Below are 20,198 nucleotides of genomic sequence, written 5' to 3'. Positions count from 1 at the left end.
GTCGAGGGCTCCGGGCAGGGGAGCTGGTCTGAGGAAGAGAGAGGTTTTAAATAGCCGGAGCCGGGAGGGCGGCGGGCCCGCGCATGACAGGACTTTATGAGACAGGATGGAGCAGCGGATGAGATTACTTTGCTTTCTCATCCCCTAAGAAAAAAAAAAACTAAAGTTGGAGGGAGGCGGAGAGAACAGCCATCCTTATTTCCTCCCCACGTTTCCGCGGAAGGACTGGGGCTGCGGCGGCCTGGGAGAGAGCGCAGGACGAGTCGGACCAATAGCAGTCAACAGGTCCAGGCCGCGGCAGGGCAGCGGGGCCGGGCCGCCGCGCCCCCTCCTTTCGGGTCCCCTCCCCCGCCTTCTTCTTTCCTCCCCTCCCCTCTCCTCCCCCGCAGGCCCGGCCCGGCAGGGGAGGCCGGTTCTCCACTCCCCGCCCCACCCGGCCCGACTGCGGTCGCCTCGGCCCGGGCTCTCGGGGTGGGGGTGGGGCGGGGGTTCCCTGCCGGAGAATCCTCCCCCGGGGCTGGCGGCGGGGCGGGGCGGGGGGGCGTAGGGGAAGGGGAGGGGATGGAATCGGGGAATGGAGGATTAAGAAGGACTCGAGCTCGGCACGAGCGCGACCGGCGCGAGGGATCCTGGGTAAAAAGTGGCCGCGCGGCACCGGGAGAGCGCGGAGAGGAGCCAGGGTCAGAGGTCAGGGCCCTGGAGCCCCGCTTGCAGAGCCCCCCACGTGAACGCAGCGAGCAGGAGGAACCTTTTTGTTTTCGACCGCGCCAGCATGCTCCCCTATTGACCGAGCTGCTTTTCCCGGGCCGCTGGAGAGAGGAGCTCCATCCCGGATCTCCTAACCCCACCCCACCCCCTCCTTCCACCACCAACACACTACCCAACTCTACCCTTCCTCTCAACTCACTTCCCAGCCCCCCGTACCGGCCTTGCAATAACGCAGTAAATTTGCTTTAACAACAAGTGGGGGTGGTTGCATTTACTCCTCCCTCTCCTCTCTCCTCCCCCTCCTCTTGCTGCGGCTCTTGACACTACTACAAACCAGGACTATAAACATAAACATGTGTCACTGTAACTGGGCAGGTAATATACGGATTTGGGGGTGGCGTGGAGGGGGGCTTCGTCGCTGCTGGGGGGGGGGCAGTAAAAAAATGTGTGTTTCACGTGCTCGCCGGCTTTGGGGGCTCCCCCCACACACCGATCCGTTTATATAATGCCGATGGCACTCGGTCACTTACTCATTCAGCCACACAGACCCACAAAGGCCGACTTGCCGATAACCATTGTACCCCAAAGCAAATACATTTATATACGACTCTCCTTTCCCAACCACTGCTGCCATTTCTTCTATCAGCAAACAGTAGCGTCAATACTTGAATCCCCTTTCCTTTGAACAAAATTATTTTCCACATAGAAATAGAGAACATTTATCGACCTGAACGGTACGCCGCTCTTTCCCCATAGACAGTAACCTTCACATTTTGTGCGCAGAAATCCTTTCAAAAAGCAAGTAAGGCTATTTAAATGACTGAGTTTGAAATCTGTAATGTAAAGGTTCTTTCTTGGGCTTTCCCTTCTTGCATTTAGCAACTTCTAAAGTTGCTGGGGCTGGAGCTCTGGAGATAGCTACAGCAAGTCTTTATTATTATTATTTAGTCTATATTTACACTGCCGCTCAACTTTTCTCTCTCTCTTAGCTCAGCAAGCCTGGCAACAACTGCTTACGGTAGAGTAAAGCGAATCCCCTCGCAAGCTTTTTGGCTTGAAACAGAGGGAGATTCAGAAAATGTTCAGATGGAGAAGTGGTTCCCTTTGTTCTTTCATTGTTTCTCTAGGAACTGGTTGATACAAGGACAAACACTTACCTTCTCTTCTTTTTGCTCCCCAAACCAGACGTTCCCATCAGCCTGAAAATACACAATCCACCTTGAAAGTAACTACGAATGTCGGGAGAGTTTGTATTCCATTCTTTTTCTCTCTCTGCCCTCTTTTAGCGTAGGATTAAGTTGCCGAGCACGTTGCTGCAAGCTGTAGCCCCCCGCCTTAGTGAATCGGTCACGTTTAGGACCCTCTAAGTCCATCCTAATTCTGCCAGTAGAATTGAGGGTATTGGAAGCTCTAAACTTTCAAAAGAAAAGGGGTCCGCAAGCATCCAGGGAATTTAGGTATCCTCTGAAAATGTTTACCACTGTATTTTTGTACCACATCACCAAAAGAATATGCCAAGAAATACTAGATATTTGAGGAAAATGTGTGTGTGTGTTTTTTTTGTTGTTGTTATTTAAGTTTCTACTTAGCAATGCGCTGCTTAGACAGAGGGAGTAAAAAGGCAGGTTTGTAAGGACATTTAACGGAAGGAGTGGGTCTTCCATAATGTTTGTTATGCCATGTGTTTTTTTCAAAACACTACTGGAACTGAGAAAGGAAGCAAGCAGAGATTTGTATTATAGTGTTTTGGAATGGCTTAAAAAGAGGCACTTTGCTTGAAATGAATTTGTGTAAAAACTGGCCTTTAAAGCAAAAAGTGAGCTTTTCAAAGTTGAAAGACAATTTTCACCCTATGATTCCAATATTTAACAAGTGACTTTCCTGGCTAGCATGTGATACGTGTTAGTGTTTAGTGTCCAGCCTGGTGGGCATTACTCCCCAAACCTTGTTTAAAATCTGATTATAATGTGATTTGTTGAAGTCATGAATACGAAATGATCCTTGTGTATCCATAAATGCGAACTTGGAGTTTTTTGATCTCCCGCTTTTTTGTGTGCACCCAGTAGCTGTAGCAGTGGAAGACAGTGATTGGCTCCAGTGCTCCTAGAAGAATCTGGGCTGAAGCCAGGGGAACAGAACCAGAGGATTCCCTTTCCAGAGACCATCAGGCTTCACATGCGGATCTTTCCCTTCTCCCCTCTAGGGTGCTCAGAATTTCAGTGTGGCTTAAGCAGCCCATAGGTAGGCCTCAACACTGAATGTCATCACTTCAGTTCCTACATGTTTGGCTCTCTCTGATGGGAAATAGGAAATAAACAAATATCGGGGTATCCCAAATAAACTGTGGATCTTGAGGTTTGTGGGTTATTGAATACACCAACACAGAACTCTATACTTTCTCAGATTTTTTTCCCTACATTCACGATCAATTGTAAGAGGCCCTGGTGTCTCGTAGGAAAATATTGCAACAAAACAAGATAATTGGGGGAAAGGCAGTTGCAGTAGGAAAAGTGGTTTTTCTTTGATAGCATTTAATTGGAATTAAAAGATTCTTGAGCTGTAAACATTCTTTATTTATTCAGCACACATAAGCAGGCATTGTTTTATCACTATCATAATTATGGTGTCCTTTAAACTGGCTGATAGCAGAAAAGATAAGGGAATGTGCCTGTACGTTCAGATCAGGTCTTGCTCCTTTCTTTTTTTCCCTCCCAGCCTTCCTCCCCTCTCTCTTTACTCTCTCCCACCCCATTCCTTCCGTGATCACTAGGGTCCCCCACAGCCCTTGAGATGAGGAGAGCAGGAAGATTATGGCCTAACCAGTTCTTACATCATGAAAGTGATTTGTACCATACTCTAATTTGACGCAATCTATAACCTTCTTGTCTCCCACATTTATAACTGCTTTTTGGCTTGCAATATGTGTTATCTGAAGAGTTGCCCATGGCTCACCTGTATAAAATCTTGTCCACCAAGGTTTGTTGCTCTACCTTTGTCTAATTTAGAAAGCACACTCTTAGGGCTTTTTCAGAACAAAGCCTCACAAAACCCCCTCTACCTCCAAGGATTTGCAAATTTATAAAGGCTGCATTGAATTCAAGATGGGTCAGGGGGCAAAAAAAGGGTAGAAGGTCACCGCATTTTGATTATGGGTCAGTAGACAACATGGCATATACTCTGTGTCCCAAACTTCTGTTAAAAACAGGATTTTCAGATGCCTAAGAACAGAAGGATGGGCCCTTTTGGAGACCTGCCCTGATTTGTTTGAATGAGACAAAAAAGAAAAAAATTAAAGAAAATGTACTAAGTTATAATTTAAGTTGATCCTCAAGTTAGCCATTTCCTCCTCCTGCATTCTCATTTTCCCCTCCCCAAAAGCAGAGAACATGTAAAAGACATAAATTTAGGTAAGGAACTGTTGACTCTCACACAGGATTTTATTGTCCTATATCCTCAATTAATTCAGCCATATGAGTCGTTATTATTATTTTAGACTTTGTTATGTTTTATTATAGTTACTTTTGGCTAACAGTACAAGGGATTTCTTTTATTCTTCTAACCAGTGTACTTACATTGTGGAGGCCTTTGTGATGTTCCCTAGTCTTTTCTGTCTGAGTTCACTTTGAACAAAATGTGCCAGCAATCACTAAAACAAATGTATATGGTGAAGAGTTAGGTGATGGTGGTGGGGTGGGGGTGGGGGAGTTGTTCCTCATTTAAATTATGTATGTATGAGTGAAGGCTGGGAAGGGAAAGGATTATTTTAATGCTCTTCAATACTTTAATTATATGACATTGTAGTGTAGAAATGCAAAAGTACTCTTAGGTTTTCCTTCAGGTTTTCAAAAGAACTTTCCCCATTAGTAAACTACATCTGCAAATTGCTATTGCATTTCCCAGCTAACCATTTAAAAGACTGTAAATGCCGTGTACATTACTTCGCTGCATAGGAAAGAGGTCAGACTGAATTGCAATGGTATTTAAATATAAAATACAGTGAAAATAAATCAAAATAGAACCTTTGAAGATAAATTTAGCACATTCACACAGGATAAGTAAAGACAAATATGTTCATATCTTCATAGCCCATCACTTTGAAAACTGAAAGTGCTGATTTTTTACAACAAATGCAGAAGTAAGTGAACATTAATATATTTCTATCTGTATTTGCCACAGAGGATTTTCCTCTAGCAAACAGCTTTGTTTTCAAAGCTAAAATACTTTTTTTTATGATAGTGTGTAGATTATGCATTCCTCCCTGAGTAAATAATCGCATTTAATTAACAAACTCAGTGCATATCTTATATATGCCTAAATTCTAAGTTAAGTAATTCCCTGGACCCTTGGAGATGAATATCCACATAAATGTTAATTTGGGCATATCCACCCCACATATGTATATGTGCTTCAGAAACACAGAATTTGATATATCTTTTTTGAGAAAAAAAGAATTTGAATACCATCCATCATCTGAATGGGGTTCATCTTTGATTGTAGAGGCGGCTGACATGGTCAACATATTTATCAAAGAAACCCCCTGGCTTTTGAAGAATAGTACTTTATACATCTGGATCTGCACATCCAGGCAAAGTAAGTAAATTATTGCATAACTTTAAGCATAATTGATAACAGACACCTTTAATTTTTCATCCCCATTCTTTTGGCCAGCTTTCACATTAATAATCTAAGCCATAAATGTTGGTAGCTATTGATCGAAATCCCCTGTGTGCATGCAAATCCATCTTAAAGTCCCCTGCCTTTCATGTGTGAGCACTCAGGGGCCTCAGCTAGATCTTTTTATTGGGATAGACCCCCAATGTGCCTGGAGAAGACCCCGGATATGCAACGTGTGCTGATGGCCACAAGAAAGCTGTCTGTCACATTCTCTGTGTGTGTGTGTGTGTGCAGGTGCACGCGAGAATGTGCACGCTCACGCCTTAACACACACACACACACACTGATGGGGAAGTTAAAGGAACAAAAGAATGTATTAGACAAGAAGAAAGGTGTGTAATAGTATTAAAAATGTATAAATGTGAAGGTATCTGAGTGCACATACAAACATACTCACATAAATTGTATATATAGACCCAGTTCCCAAATCCCTTGGCCTTTATTTTTCTTCATTTGTCCCAACAGATTGTAACTTTAGTTTAAAACATAGTATTCTGCTAGTTTTAAAAACCGCTCATATTGCCAGTATTTCAAAGGTGAAAGAGGAGGAAGGAGAGGAAAAGGTGATTTTGAAATGGTTACTAAATCACATAGCCTTGTGCAGGAGGAATAGGACTGTGAGAGAGAGAGAGAGAGAGAGAGAGAGAGAGAGAGTGTGTGTGTGTGTGTGTGTGTGTGAAAATCTCAATAGGAATCGAGAACAACTAGTACTACCTGACCAAATTTAAAAAAAAAAAAAAAAAGGGGGACGCTCCAGCCAACCTTTTGTAATGTGTTCTCAAAGGTTTTTTCTGAGTTTACTATTTCTTGGCTGTTTGACTCTCTGGTGGAAATCTTAAAGCTGGGGGAGGGGAATTGAATGGGGTGGGGTGAGAGGAAGAGGGCTGGCAGTATATAAGTGCATCAGGAGAAATTTTAAAACGACATTATTGTCGCTGGCAATAGAAAGACACTGCTCATTCTACTTTCAAAAACAAACACCAGCATCTGCTTTTCCTGGAAACTTTGCTTTCTGCTTAAACCTCTTGCATTTTGCCTCCTGCGAAAGTGAAAGAAATACGCGGTGTGATACATCCAGATGCAAAGGAAAGCCAACTCCGTGGATGGTATTAGCTGTGACGAGGCATTGTTCATTGCTGCCTCTCGGTTACGTTTAAAGCCTGAAATATCACGAGATCCATTCAATGATCCTTCTCTCATTCAAGGGACAAAAATGTAATTTGCTGTAGCTCTGATTTCTTGGATGGAAATGCTAGCCTTAGATTTCAAAGGCAAGAACTAGACATCGCGGTTTGTACACACATTGATTAAGTTGAAGAGCAGCGATTACATCTGTGCTGAGTGCAACAGTAGTCCAGGGCTGACTTTTCAAATCCCAACCTCTGAGTTAGACTCTCCTAAATAGACTTCCTTAATTTCCGGATGCACTTCTTGAAATTCCCAATTCTCTTCAAAATTCCTGGGAAATTACAAGAAAGATGAGGGTGGGGGTGGGGAACTATGGCCGAGATTTCATGCAAACTACCTTTTTGTGTGTCTGACTCTTCGGTTTTTAATCTCTGTCTCTCTCTCTTTCCCTCTCTGAGTCATACCTGCTTGTGCTAGTCAGACCAGAGCAGGGGAAGCTGGAACTTTTGAATGTGAAGGAAGAAATTACTGTACAATTTTTTTCTTGCAGGCTTAGAAATATCCGTTTATTCTTTTAACCACACGGATGTGTCTATTTTTGGAAGAACAAGGAAACATATAAATGCCTGGGCTGCATTCATGCTGTAGTTCCAAACACCGAACAGTTAAGAAGATTTTGCCGAATTTTGCAAAGCAGCCAACAAACTGCCTTGGGATCGTGGTGATGCGACTGGGAAGACCTTTGCTCTCATTTGGCAATATTTTGGATATCCTTGAAAATGACACCAAAATATGCTTTGACTAAGAAGAGGTTAAACAATATTGATATTCATCCAAAGTGATTTAAAAAAAAAAAAAAGCAGATGCTTGGCTTTCACGGAAAAAATGGGAGTTGTGGAAGATTCATTTAAACTACCAACCAAAAGCATCACAGACCACTGAAATAGTCTGCATCATACATCAGCACTTTCTTTTCATCGTTATTACGTAAAACCTCTGGAAGCACCTTGGGCGGTTTACCTTTTCTTTCCCTTGCTACAGAAGCAATCCGCTCCATGGAATTCTGACCTGTTGTGAACAGGACCCCGGCTAAGGCTGTGCTGGGGACTCTAGGACCATCCTGCCTCCAATCCAGCCAGCTTAATTGTGAAAAGTGTACACATTTCTGGCTTATCTATGCTTTGTTATGGGTCTGACGTGAAACTACCTCCTCCCCACTCCACCCCCCCAGCAGAGAATCAAAATTCAGTTGAATTGTTACAGTGTTTCGGAGCTGGAGCCTTGAACTGCCTCATTGGTCAAATAACTTTGTTTCTGGTTGTAAAAAGGCATTTTGGGGGGTGGGGGAAACAAGGAAAATCGAGAGAAATTCAAAACGTAAGTCTGTACTGGGATGGTTCACCGCGCGGATTTAACTTTGGAGCTCCCAGCCGGGCTCCTTCCCCACTCCCATAAGGGAAATACCAGGCTGTTCTGCACGTTTCGCTTAAGCTCCATTTTCCAAAGGAAAAGGGGGGTGGGATATATCTATTTAGGCTTGATAATGTTTTAAAAATGCTTTTCTTTGAAATGATAATAGCTATAGCGGTAAAATGCAAATAAAGCAAAAAATAGGCAATATTCCTTTAAAGGCGAATATACAAGGCTTTTTTTTTTTTTTTAAGCGTACACACACTGCTTCTGATGAAGTCTGTGAGTCAGGCTGTTTCTGAGCTCCGATAGTTTAATGGAAAGATTTATATACCGACTGTATTATTTACTTTGGGAGGGGAGGTGGCAGTATAAGGGTATGCTAATTAGTGGGAGATTTTGGGGGGAAGGGGTGGAATATCAATTTTTATTGCATCACCTGTCAGGAGTGTCCAATCAGCGCTGGCTTTAGGGGAATTAATTGATGAAGGTGTCTCCGGACGAGCTCACTTCACTCTGTCATTTTATTTGTAGCTAAAGCAGCGGCGGGAATAGCAGCTGCATGTCTTTTCTCTTTCTCCTTCACATTCCATTATCATAGTGCTCCAATGGAGAAGGAAGGAATAGAGGGGCCCAGGTACTGATCTGCAGCGAGGACTTAGACCAACACACTGGCAAAGCAGAAATCGGATGGTTTTTCCCCTCTTTTTTAAAAAAACGAAAACCAAAAAAAAAAGCAAGAATCAAGTCAGTGTAATTTCATAGGTTTTTTTTTGTTTTTTTCTTTTCCCCAATAATTTCGCCTAGAGTTTGGCACTCCCTTCGCCGGGAATAACAGTCTTTGTTATTTTATTAGCAGGATGCCTTGAGACACACGCAGCATCTGGTGGAGGATTAACATACATACATGTGTATGTATGCGTCACGTATATATTTACTGCAAATGGTGGGGATCGTTTAGTGCCCGACATGGGAGACCTGAAGTCAGGTTTTGAAGAGGTGGATGGCGTGAGGCTCGGCTACCTCATCATTAAAGGAAAGCAAATGTTTGCCCTCTCCCAAGTCTTCACGGATCTGCTGAAAAACATCCCGAGGACGACCGTGCACAAGCGCATGGATCATCTGAAAGTGAAAAAGCACCACTGCGATCTGGAGGAGTTGCGAAAACTCAAAGCAATCAACAGCATCGCCTTCCACGCCGCCAAATGCACGCTCATCTCCCGGGAAGACGTGGAAGCGCTCTACACCTCCTGCAAAACTGAGCGCGTCCTCAAGACCAAGCGCAGGAGGGTCGGCCGGGCCCTGGCCACAAAGGCGCCGCCGCCAGGGCGCGCCGCCGCCGCCGCCGCCGGCCCCCGCCCGGCTTTCTGGAAGGACAAGCACCAACTTTGGCGGGGCCTGAGCGGAGCCGCGCGGCCCCTGCCAATCAGCGCGCAGTCCCCGCGCCCGGGCGCCGCCGCCGCCGCCGCCGCGCGCCCAGCCGCCCATCTACCTCAGATTTTTAGCAAATACCCGGGCTCGCACTACCCGGAACTCGTGCGCTCGCCTTGCAAACCCCCTCTAAACTATGAAACTGCCCCGCTCCAAGGAAACTACGTCGCTTTCCACTCGGACCCTGCTTATTTTCGGAGCCTGCTGTGCAGCAAGCACCCGGCCGCCGCCGCCGCTGCCGCCGCCGCCGCCGCCGCCGCCGCCGCCGCTGCTGCCTACTACCAGGCGTCGGCGGCCGGGCCCCAGCCCAAGGCTGCAGCGGCGACGGCGGGCGCCGGAGGCCCGGTGAGCCTGACCTACCGGTGCAAGCGCAAGCGCGGGGGCGCCAAGGACTGCCTGCTCGCGCCGCACGCCGGCGCCCGCCGTCTGCTGCTGTTGCCCAGGTCCTACAAAGCCAAGGCGGCGGCGGCGGCGGCGGCGGCAGCGGCGGCGGCGGCGGCGGCGGCCGCCGGGGCTACTTGCCTGGAGAGGTTTCATCTGGTGAACGGCTTCTGCCCGCCTCCCCACCACCACCACCACCACCACCACCACCACCACCACCATCACCACCACCACCGGGCCCAGCTGCCGCAGCCGAATCACCATCCCCCTCATCACCACCGGCCGCAGCCCCATCTGGGCAGCTTTCCCGAGAGTTGCAGCAGCGACTCCGAGTCCAGCTCCTACTCGGACCATGCCGCCAACGACTCGGATTTTGGCTCCAGTGTGTCCAGCTCCAGCAACTCTGTGTCCTCGGAGGAAGAGGAGGAGGAGGGAGAGGAGGAGGAAGAGGAGGAGGAAGAGGAGGAGGGGGGCAGTGGGGCCTCGGATTCCAGTGAAGTCAGCTCGGAGGAGGAGGAGGAGGACTCGTCCACGGAGTCGGACTCTAGCTCCGGCTCCAGCCAAGTGTCAGTGCAGAGCATCCGTTTCAGGCGCACCAGCTTCTGCAAGCCTCCCAGCGTACAGGCGCAGGCCAACTTCTTGTACCATCTGGCCTCCGCCGCTGCTGCAACCAAACCCGCTGCTTTCGAGGATGCCGGCAGACTTCCCGATCTCAAGAGTAGTGTCAAAGCGGAATCGCCCGAGGAGTGGAATCTGCAGAGCTGGGTCCCCAAAGCGTCTCCGGTGTACTGCCCGGCCAGCCTGGGGAGTTGTTTCACAGAGATAAGGAACGATAGGGTATCTGAGATTACATTCCCACAATCTGAAATTTCCAGTATTGTAAAGAGAACTGACCTGACAATTAACCGCCTGACGGAGGGGGCCTCTTCACCTAGCCCAAAGACAAACAATGCATTTCCACAACAAAGAATACTCCGAGAGGCTAGGAAATGCCTGCAAGCAACTCCTACTACACATTGTGCAGATAACAACACAATAGCTGCTAGGTTCTTAAATAATGATTCTTCGGGAGCAGCAACAAATTCAGAAAAAGATTCCAAAATCCCTCATTGTACTGAATTTGCTACGGATTTGCCCTCTGCTTCGCCAACTTATCCCGAGGTGGATACAGCAGCAGTAGCAGCAACAACTAAAGCTGAGAATGCCTGTACTGATACCGGCGACAGGACATTGCCGTTTCTGCACAATATTAAAATCAAAGTAGAAGACAGTAGTGCTAATGAAGAATATGAACCTGACCTTATTACAAATAAGCTAAAGTGCGAGTGCAATGATACGAAGGGTGAGTTTTACAGTGTGACTGAAAGTAAAGAGGAGGACGCCTTGTTAACTACAGCCAAGGAAGGTTTTGCATGCCCTGGAAAAGAAACTCCTTCCTTAAATCCACTGGCTCAGAGTCAGGGCCTTTCATGCACTTTAGGTTCTCCAAAACCTGAGGATGGGGAATATAAATTTGGTGCCAGGGTGAGGAAAAATTACCGGACACTAGTACTGGGAAAGCGACCTGTACTTCAGACACCTCCAGTCAAACCAAATCTGAAATCAGCTAGAAGTCCTCGTCCTACAGGTAAAACTGAGACACATGAAGGAACACTGGATGATTTTACAGTTATAAACAGACGCAAAAAGGTAGCCAGCAATGTAGCATCAGCAGTGAAAAGGCCATTTAATTTCATGGCAAATTTTCCTTGTCCACCATCACTCATTATTGGGAAGGATGGGGATTTGTGGCCGGCGTATTCCTTAAACACCACTAAGGATTCCCAACCTCCTCACAAGGCCCATCCTATATGGAAATGGCAGCTGGGCGGTTCTGCAATACCTCTTCCACCTAGTCACAAATTCAGGAAATTTAATTCATAAAAGCGTTTTTGGAAGATATTTTCTTGAACCATACCTTCCTTTTGTTGTAAACTGCACAGGATGGTTTGTACAAGTCCATTAATGTGTTACACCTCTTTTGGAGTCCTGGTTTATCGCATTTTGAAGACAGAAATCGGATTACTTTTTTTTTCCATTGCGGGTTTCTTTTTTTTTTTTTTTTTTGGACTAGGGTGGGGGAGGGGTGGGAGAAGGGTTGGTTTACATTCCACAGACTATACTTCAGGCTAAAGACTCAAGTAAACTCAGTTATTACGGTAGAGCTGGAACACTTTACTGTTTCAATGCTAATAATGCACCCGGTACCTCAATTCAACTGCTACAAATAAATGTCAAAAGGTTGAATAATAAATATTACAATGAGCCATTAAGTTTATGCACTAGATTTCAGACCTAAAAGTGTAACTGTTAATTCAGTGAAAGTTTGTTAGGCTGGTTACATGGTTACACAGTGAGGTAGCAAGAAGTTTCTTGTGGGGTATCTTTTTCTTTTTCTCCCCTCATTTCCTCTCCAAGAGTAGTTGCACTTATTTTATTGTTTTTTGATTGGAAATATTGGGGAGTCCTGAATGAATGCTGGTAACAGCTGCTTCACATATATCAAGTAAAGTAAATATAATATTGTCTTTTTTCTTTTTCTTTTTTTGTAAAGGGTTTAATTTTACTTTTACGCCACTCCTTGCAATTGGAAAAGTCCTTTTTGCATCCTCACCCAGAATTTGAAATTAGGTGACTCTTACTATTGTCCTGCTTACCTTGAGGTCTGAACGTGACTCCTCAAAGTTGCAAAACAATTAAAATATTTCTCATAATAGCAGGATATTTTATGGTCTGACTCTTTATAGTGACAGAGCAGTAAAAAAGCAACTAAGAAAAGGAAAATGGGTCAGAATTGTTCGAATACCCCAAATGAAAAATAACAGTTATTTCAGGGCTTTTTGGTACCAGAACTCAGGCACTTGGATTTTATTACTTTTACTTTCTCTGCATCTCTCTAAACTTCTGTTTTCAGACCATCCTGTGTATAGAGCAGGAGAGTTTCTACTGCAAGTGACAATCAGAGGTGACTATCTATATTTGCACTTAAAATCAAAGTAGTTCAACATGCAAATCGTTAGGGTCTAGCCCTTGGTAAGGGCCATGCTGGTGTACTATGTTGTGATGATGGAAGCAGTAAATCAAAATTATGGAAATTTGCACTGTTGAAAAGCATGCTTTAGCTTTATTTTCAATTAAAAACACTGTTTAAAATTCCTGGTTCCATACATTTCTACTTATTCCAGATTGAAGAACAGTTAACAGGAATGAATGGTTTTGTTGACATTTTCACTTGTAATGTTTTTGCCTGAAAGAAATGCATTTATTGGGTGTAGTGTTTTGTTGTAATACCATGTGACGAGGCCAGTCAGGTTCTGTGCAGACCACTGGTGGGTTTCTTCCTAAATAACAACAAAACGTCACAAACTTATTACAAATCAAGTGCAAAAAGTTTCAGGTTGAAGAAAGTGAAGCAGAGATCACTTGCTATTTTGATGAAAGTTAAATCTAATAATTTTGGGTCCACCTCCCCTAGTCTGACAAATTATAGATCTCAGATCTTTGCCATCTTAAACCTAAGAAGTTGCATCTATAGATCATAAATCACAGAATGAAACAAAACATCAATGAAATGTTTACTGTGTGAATGTAAGTCACTATTTCTCATGGAAATTCAGTCTTTTTCCACCACCACCCCCCCTCCTCCCTTAACCTTTTAATTCCTACTCCCTTTGAAATTTTCCTTTTGTCTATAAATGTTTCAGATAGATCTGGATGGTCTCAGCCCTAATTGCTGTATATGCTCTGTGGTTTTACTCTTTATTGTAAAGGACAGAGGCTGAGAGTACCTGCATCCAAATACATTTGGATGGAGTAAACAGATGCTTTGAACTGCCTCCCTTCCTTTCCTTCTTGAATGTTGCCAGATGTAGGTTCACTGGATCTTTTTTTTATTGGGATGATAGATATGGTCAAAGTAAAAATTGGGGGATGTTATCCTTGAAATCATATTTGTGTGTAATTTCAAAGACCAGTACAAGTTACAGCTAAAGCCCCAGAAAGCTGAGCCATTGGCTTCTCAGTCAGTTCTTGCCTCTTTAGAAGGCAATACAGAATTTGGATGCAGTCAGTTGTCCTGCAAAATCAATCTGTAAAAAGTGTGACACACACACACACTGGAAGTCTGTAATTTCTACTCTTTAATTACTGCTAAGTCAAGAAAGTTTCAAGTATGACTACTACATTTAGACTAGTACTTTTCTTATTGGCTGTGGAATCATTGTGCCTAAATTATAAATTGAAAGTATATTTGAAGCCTATAGATCTTGGGTGTGGGAGGACTGTTAGTTGGAATAAGCACAATAAGCACAATTTAAAACAAATATACCCTGTGGAATCTCTGACATAAAATATCGGCCTCCAGCTTTGACACTTGGTCTCCAACCCTCAGAGAATCAATAGTTTCAGTTTATAGGAACTGGAGAATGAGCAGCAGGGAGGCCGAGGCATTCCAGAGTGATACCATCAAAAAGGAAGAAATGAAATAGTCCACACAAATTTCTCCCCACAGTACCACCACAAGCCAGCCAATCACAGCAAAACCTCAGTTGGGGCTTCTGTTAGGAAAGTGTACCAAATAGTATTCAGTAACTTGTAAATGCAAAGTATTTCTTCCATTTTGAGGAGCCTCTTAGCTGTTTTCCTATTCTGCTGTATTCCTAGTACAGTTTATTTCATTTTGGTTGGTTTATGATTGATGACAAGATCTAGATTTTCTAAGATGCTATAAATGTCCTATTTGTTCAAAAACTTAAGACTTATGGAGAGAAAAACAAAAGTTATCTCCATTGATAGACTGCATTTTTTACATTTAAATGTTTTCAGGTGAGAGGTTTTTTGTTTGTTTGTTTGTTTAAAACACTATATGGTTCCAGGGTCACTGATTCCTGTGTCTAAGACTCAACACTTACAGGCATAAGAAAAAAAATGAAGGAAAGGGCTCTTTTTCTGACTTTTTTGTGGAAACAAGTTATTTTTGGTCTCCTGTAAAAGTAGTTTCCTGATAAGACTGTGAAATGAAGATTTAATTATTTTTTTAAGAGATGTGTGTACTCTTGTCTTCCACCGTCAGGTTATCTGCCTTTTTAGCAAATGCAGTTTGCTCTTTCTCAACAATTTAGTTTTTAAAGTGGGTATTCTTTTGTACTGGCTTACTTGATTACAGTGAAGTAATCTCAATAATGGTTGTTTATTTTAAAAATCAACAACAAGGAGCCACCACTAAACAGCAATAACATAAACTAGATGGGCTGGTGTGTGGATTTTTATCTTATCCATGTCTGGGTGACTTTCAATGGTCTAGAAACTCCTCAAAGTTTCAGGCACAAGAATTGAAAGTTTCTGCTGATATGTGAATGCTAGTTTTGTGTGCATGCAGGAAGAGATGTAGACTAATTCCTCAAAAGCATTTTTTGTTTCTTTCAAAGAAAACAAAAATCCTCTATGGTAAAACAAAAACAAAACACAACTATTAAAAATAATAATAATAAAGCATTAGCATCTACAAAAGACAGAAAACGTGGTGAGTTTTGCTTCACCTTGAAAATACTTCCTGCTGGAAAAAAAGAAAAAGAAATGTGAAAAAGGGAGCTCCTAGAGCCACACTGGCTTGTGGGGCGGGGGATATAAAGGCTCCCCCATCAACTAAACTCAGGAAACCTCAGGAAAACGGAAAGGAGGAACAGGGCGTCCACCTTAGGGAGTCCTCCGGTTCACCCTGGCCTTCCACACCATTTTCCCCTTCCCTGGAAGGAAGCGCTATTTTTAATGCTAGCTCGGTTTTGGTTTGCTCCCTAGGCCAGAGGGCATTTTGCAAACTAGCCTGGGGGGTGGGGACGTAGGGCAGATCTAGGAGGTGGAGGGGGAAGGGCTGCATTTTACCTGTTTGGCAGGCCCTCTTTTGCTGGGGGGTGGGGTCCCAGCTATCATTCTTTGCCCATGCCCTAAGCCCCGCTCCTCTCTCGCTCCTTTTCAAACTGTGGCGGCCTCACAAGCTCCTACTTTAAAAGGCCTGAGATGTTTTGCATGAAGCCCTCACAATAGGGGTTGAGGGAATTGACAGTTTCAAAAACAAGGCGTTCAGTCCTTTCCAGCTGCCGGGCCCGCTCTCTCGCACCAACTCCTCGTCCCTCTCTGCTGGTGGCGTCCCCGGGAGCGGGCCGCCTCCCCCACACCGCCAGCCCGCGTTCCGGCCGCCCCACCCCGCCCCCAGGCTGTGTTTGTAAACAGGGGTCAGTGTCTAGGGGCTGCTGGCGCGGGGTTGGGGACTGGCAGGCTGGGGGGTGGGAGGGAAGGCCAGGGACAACCGAGCGGGCCAAGGGCCGGCCCGGGGGCCGAGGGGGCCGAGAGGTCCCTTTCTCCCCCGCCTGCTACAGCCACCGCGCTGACCCAGGGCAGCTCCCGGCTCTGTGGCCTGGGCCACCGCCGCCACCAGAAGGATGTGCAAATGCCGCCATTTTGCACGGTGGCAAACAAATTTCTTTGTGACTTTTTCCTCCCGCCCAGATCTTGCTCTCCTCCGAATGAACCAACCGGCTCCCCGAGCGGAAGGGCCCGCACCCCTCTGCGCGCGACCCCCAGCGCGTTTCTTGCGGCCTCGCGGTCAGGCGACGTCGTGGCCGGGCCCACCCGGGGCAGGGCTGGGAAGCCGGGGCGCGCAGCCGGCCTGGCCCCCTCCCCGGGGTCGGCTCTCGGGGGCTGAACCGCCTCTGGGCGCTCCTTTTGTGTGGCCTGGAGTTATCTGCCACCCCCGCGCACGCACACGCCGCCTGCCTATTTCTCACCTCCTCTCCCAGGCCTCAGCTCTTCCCCGAGCAAATGGGGCCCAGTTTGTCGCCTTTGGCGGAGGGCTAGCCAAGGCCTTCCAAATGCGTGTGCGGAACTCAAGTGGCGAAGAGTTGGGGCTTCACACTGGGCCGGCCGGCGGGGCTGCGAAAGCCCCCTAGGAAGTGGCCCAAGAGCCCAGGCCCGGAGTCGGGCAGGGCGCGGGCGAGGCCCGGCGGCACCCCCAAGTCGGGGAAACGCGCCGGGCCGGGCCTGCTTCCTTTGGCGCCGTGGTTCCCGTCCCTTGGAACCGCTCAGTGCGTCTGAAAGTGGAATGATGACCGGGAAACGTGAGACAGTGACCTGGAAAACCACTCTGGGTTGGGGAGGCTTGAGTGCAGCAATGCAAACAAAGCTGCTTGGAGAGGAAGAGGGGAAGCAGAGGTGCACCCCAGACAGGTCACAGGAAAGTGCAACAAGCCTGTTTTCTCGGGTGTTCAAAATGCAGCCCCAGTTGTAAAGTGTGTGAAATTACGCACTGGTCTCTTAAAGAGTGCCTAATTTATAGTAAATAGCTAGGTCTTTGTAAATGGCTTTATTATGTTGTTTCTTGTTAATTGTTGAGAAAATCCCCATTGTTGAGTGTGAAAGGCTTTATGAGCTAACCTGGTCCTGGCGCAATCAGAGGGCAGTAAATGGCCGCTCGGCCTCCGAGGCCCACCGCGGAAGCGGACGCTGGCCGGGGGCGCCGCGGCGACCCTTGGAGATGCCGGCGGCCCGGGAAGACAGTGGCGAGAGGCTCCAGGCTTTTGGGAATGAGAAGGCGTGTTTTGAACTCGCAGGCCCGCAGAAAGCAGCTTGCTGGGTGCTGCGAGGAGAACCGGGCAAGCCAGGCGGCGAGGCCGCGGGCGGGCGCAGGGGACTCGGCGCCCCTCTCCGGTCACAGCCTGGACCGCAGGCCGCCGGCCCCGGGCGCGGGCTCGAGCGGCCCTGACTGGGGCGGGGACGGGTCGTGGTGGATTGGATCTTGGGCTTTGTCTCAGTTCTCCGGCCGCGTGGAGCGCGGGCTCCGGCCGGCTCGGCCACGCCTGCCGAACGCCCAAAAATGCAGGGCCGGGGGACTGGAGAGGCTACAGATCGAGCGGTCCCGGAGGAGGGCTCCAGACCCCTGCCTGCGCCTCGTCGTCTTTTGTTTAAAGCTTTCTTTCTCCCTTTCTCTCCCTCTTTCTCCCCTTTTTTCTCACTCGCGGTCTCTCTCTCCTCCCTCCACCTCCTCCACTAGGAAGCTGAAATGGACCCAGAAAACAGGAGAAATAAGAGGAACCGTTTTGGGGTGTGCGTGTGTGTTTAAACAAGGGAAAGAAAGGATTTCTTCTTTAGTCTAAAATATTCCTATCTCCTTTTCCCATCTCCAGCCATTTGGGACCCCGGAAGTCTATGGGCCAAACCAGGCGGGCACTGGGTTCATCTGATTCGCTTGGAGCCCAGGACCCCGGCGGACCCTGCGGGCCTGTAGAGCGCCTCCCTGGGCTCAGCCCCGCCGCCCTTTCAGGACTTAAGACCCAGTGGGTCGGAGGGAAAAGCAGCCTCAGGCTCCCCCCGCAGCCTCTGAGCTCTGACGGTGTGGCCAGAGGGAAGGGAAATTCTTTGGGAGCCTGAACTGGGGGGTGGAAAACCTTGGGTTAGGTGGACTGTACGTTAGGGCTTGGACATTAACAAATGCAAATCACAAGGAAATGTTAATTCCAGTCAGAAAAACCTATATTCAGCTATCTTCCTTCCCTTCTAAGATGGCCCTCTGCGCACTCTCGCTCTCTCACCAAATTAGCTATTACGTGAAATCCCCCTGGGTTTAAAGCACTTGTTTCGTGGATTCGCGTACAACCCATATTAACTATGCACTTTCTGCTATTCCTCTTGTGACTGTCCCTGCCTCTTCCTCCTTTGCGGAGAGTACGATGCATTTTATTTTAGTCCAATCGATGCGTGCAAATACTGGGATAAGGCAACCCACACTTCTGCGAGGGAGGCTATTTTCAAAATTGAGTTTAGGGATCAGTACTAATTCGGAATACTCCAAACTGTACAAATTCACCAAATTCAAGCCTTGGGCTCCCAAGCCCCTTTCCTGATGAACGCACTCGGGAGCAGTTAACTGCGATTCCACGGTTCCTGCTTCTCAAAACAGGATGTTTTCCTCGTGTGTCTTGGCTTTCCCTAAAGATCACTCCAGTTTGTTTAGAAAAACACAGTCCCAAAATGTATGGAGTTAAACCCCTGTCAATGGCTTCCATGCGGGAATTGCTGACTGCCATTCCTTTTCTTTCTTTACCTAGGACCCAACAGCAGCACTTAAGATCGCAGAGTGAGAGCTCACTTTGCCCAGCTGAATAAATGTTTCCTGGTCAGGGAGCAGCCCTGTCCTAGGCCACTACTTGACTCCCATGACTTCTTCCCCGAGCTGTTCAGGCTGCAGCACAGTGAACGAGCTCTCTATTCTTCTGCGGCTGCATCCAAGGCTTCAGGGCAGACTGGTGCCTAACTGGGGGAAGGGCACTGGTTGTGCCCTTACAGGGTATATTAAGGCCAGAGAGGTGGAGGGAAAGAGGTTTCAAAATGGAATTAGGAGAGCCTGCTGCCTGCAGATGTGTGTGTGTGTTTGTCCACAGAGTCTAAAAAGAAAAACATCTTTAGGGGAAGCAGGGCAAGTACCTGAGATGCTCAGGTATTGCGGATTCCTTAGCTCCTGCTGCCTGGATCTTTCCCCAGTTGAGAGGACTGGAGCAAGACAGGAAGAGGTGGAGAGAGAATCACAGGCAACCTCAATGCCCTCCAGTTATTCATCTAATCAGTGCCATCAATATGTTTGTGTTTGACCCTTTTGGATGGAAGAGGCTTAGCAGTCAATACACTTAGACCCTAAAATATCGCCAGCCTCATAGAGAACAACTGCTCATGGGTCTGCAAGGCCCTCCCCAATCAGGATGTTCAGAAGGTTGGGAGGGAAACAGAGAGGAAACCCTCTTAAGTGGCTGCCTGCCCTCTTCCCCAAGCCATCAAAACAAACAAACAAACTCAATTTTCCTGGACTCTGGGCTGTTGGACAAGCACATGTAGGGCATGGAAGGGTTGGGATATAATTTCCATTGTGAGTGCTTGCCCTCTTTAAGATCAGTTTAAGTTACCTCTGGGAACAACACAATAATTGTGATAAGTGATGAGCAGTGGCAAGGAAAAACAGTAGGGAAGAGAGACTGCACCAAGCTTAGGAAGTAACCCCCCCTCCTTCCATAGAAGTTAGACATGATGCAAATATGTAAGAGATCTTGAAGCTTGTCAGCAGGCAAGGGTTTCAGTCTGAAATGACTGGAAAGGACCTAAATTCTTGGATCTCCCAGGAATAAAGGCACATTTGACATTCATTCTCCGTTGCCTCTCTCTAGATTTCCTTTTCCTTCCTTTTCAAATGAATACCTTGATTGTCAGTGGTGCAAATGTGCAAGATTAGTTTTCTTCCTCTACACTGAATCTAAATGTGCAAACTAGGGGATGGTTAAGCTTTCAGACACCTAGCTATTAGACCTACTCGACGTAAAAACCTGCCTGCTATGGTAGAAATTGCCATAACAAGTTTTTTCATTTTTTCATTATCATCTATTTTTTAT

At 46.7% G+C, this 20,198-nt stretch overlaps 1 protein-coding gene and 1 long non-coding RNA gene across 2 annotated transcripts; both read left to right on the top strand.

Moving 5' to 3' along the window:
- Window positions 1-379: 379 nt before the first annotated feature.
- LOC138417386 (uncharacterized) lies at window positions 380-8,148 on the top strand. Its single transcript, XR_011248099.1, has 4 exons — window positions 380-1,083; window positions 2,775-2,949; window positions 5,206-5,298; window positions 7,061-8,148. It is a non-coding gene; the product is annotated as an uncharacterized lncRNA (long non-coding RNA).
- Window positions 8,149-8,692: 544 nt separating this feature from the next.
- On the top strand, window positions 8,693-12,025 carry SKIDA1 (SKI/DACH domain containing 1). Its single transcript, XM_069547398.1, has one exon. The coding sequence runs from the start codon at window positions 8,890-8,892 to the stop codon at window positions 11,653-11,655; it is 2,766 nt and encodes a 921-aa protein (XP_069403499.1). The 5' UTR covers window positions 8,693-8,889; the 3' UTR covers window positions 11,656-12,025.
- Window positions 12,026-20,198: the final 8,173 nt, after the last annotated feature.

The sequence above is a fragment of the Ovis canadensis genome, chromosome 13 (genome assembly GCF_042477335.2).
Source record: "Ovis canadensis isolate MfBH-ARS-UI-01 breed Bighorn chromosome 13, ARS-UI_OviCan_v2, whole genome shotgun sequence".
NCBI classification, from domain to species: domain Eukaryota; kingdom Metazoa; phylum Chordata; class Mammalia; order Artiodactyla; family Bovidae; genus Ovis; species Ovis canadensis.
Note: the sequence above shows the minus strand (reverse complement) of the source record. Positions and strands in the feature narration are given on the sequence as shown.

Coding starts and splice junctions, on each gene's coding strand:
- SKIDA1 (XM_069547398.1), top strand. CDS start 8,890: ATGGGAGACCTGAAGTCAGGTTTTGAAGAGGTGGATGGCGTGAGGCTC.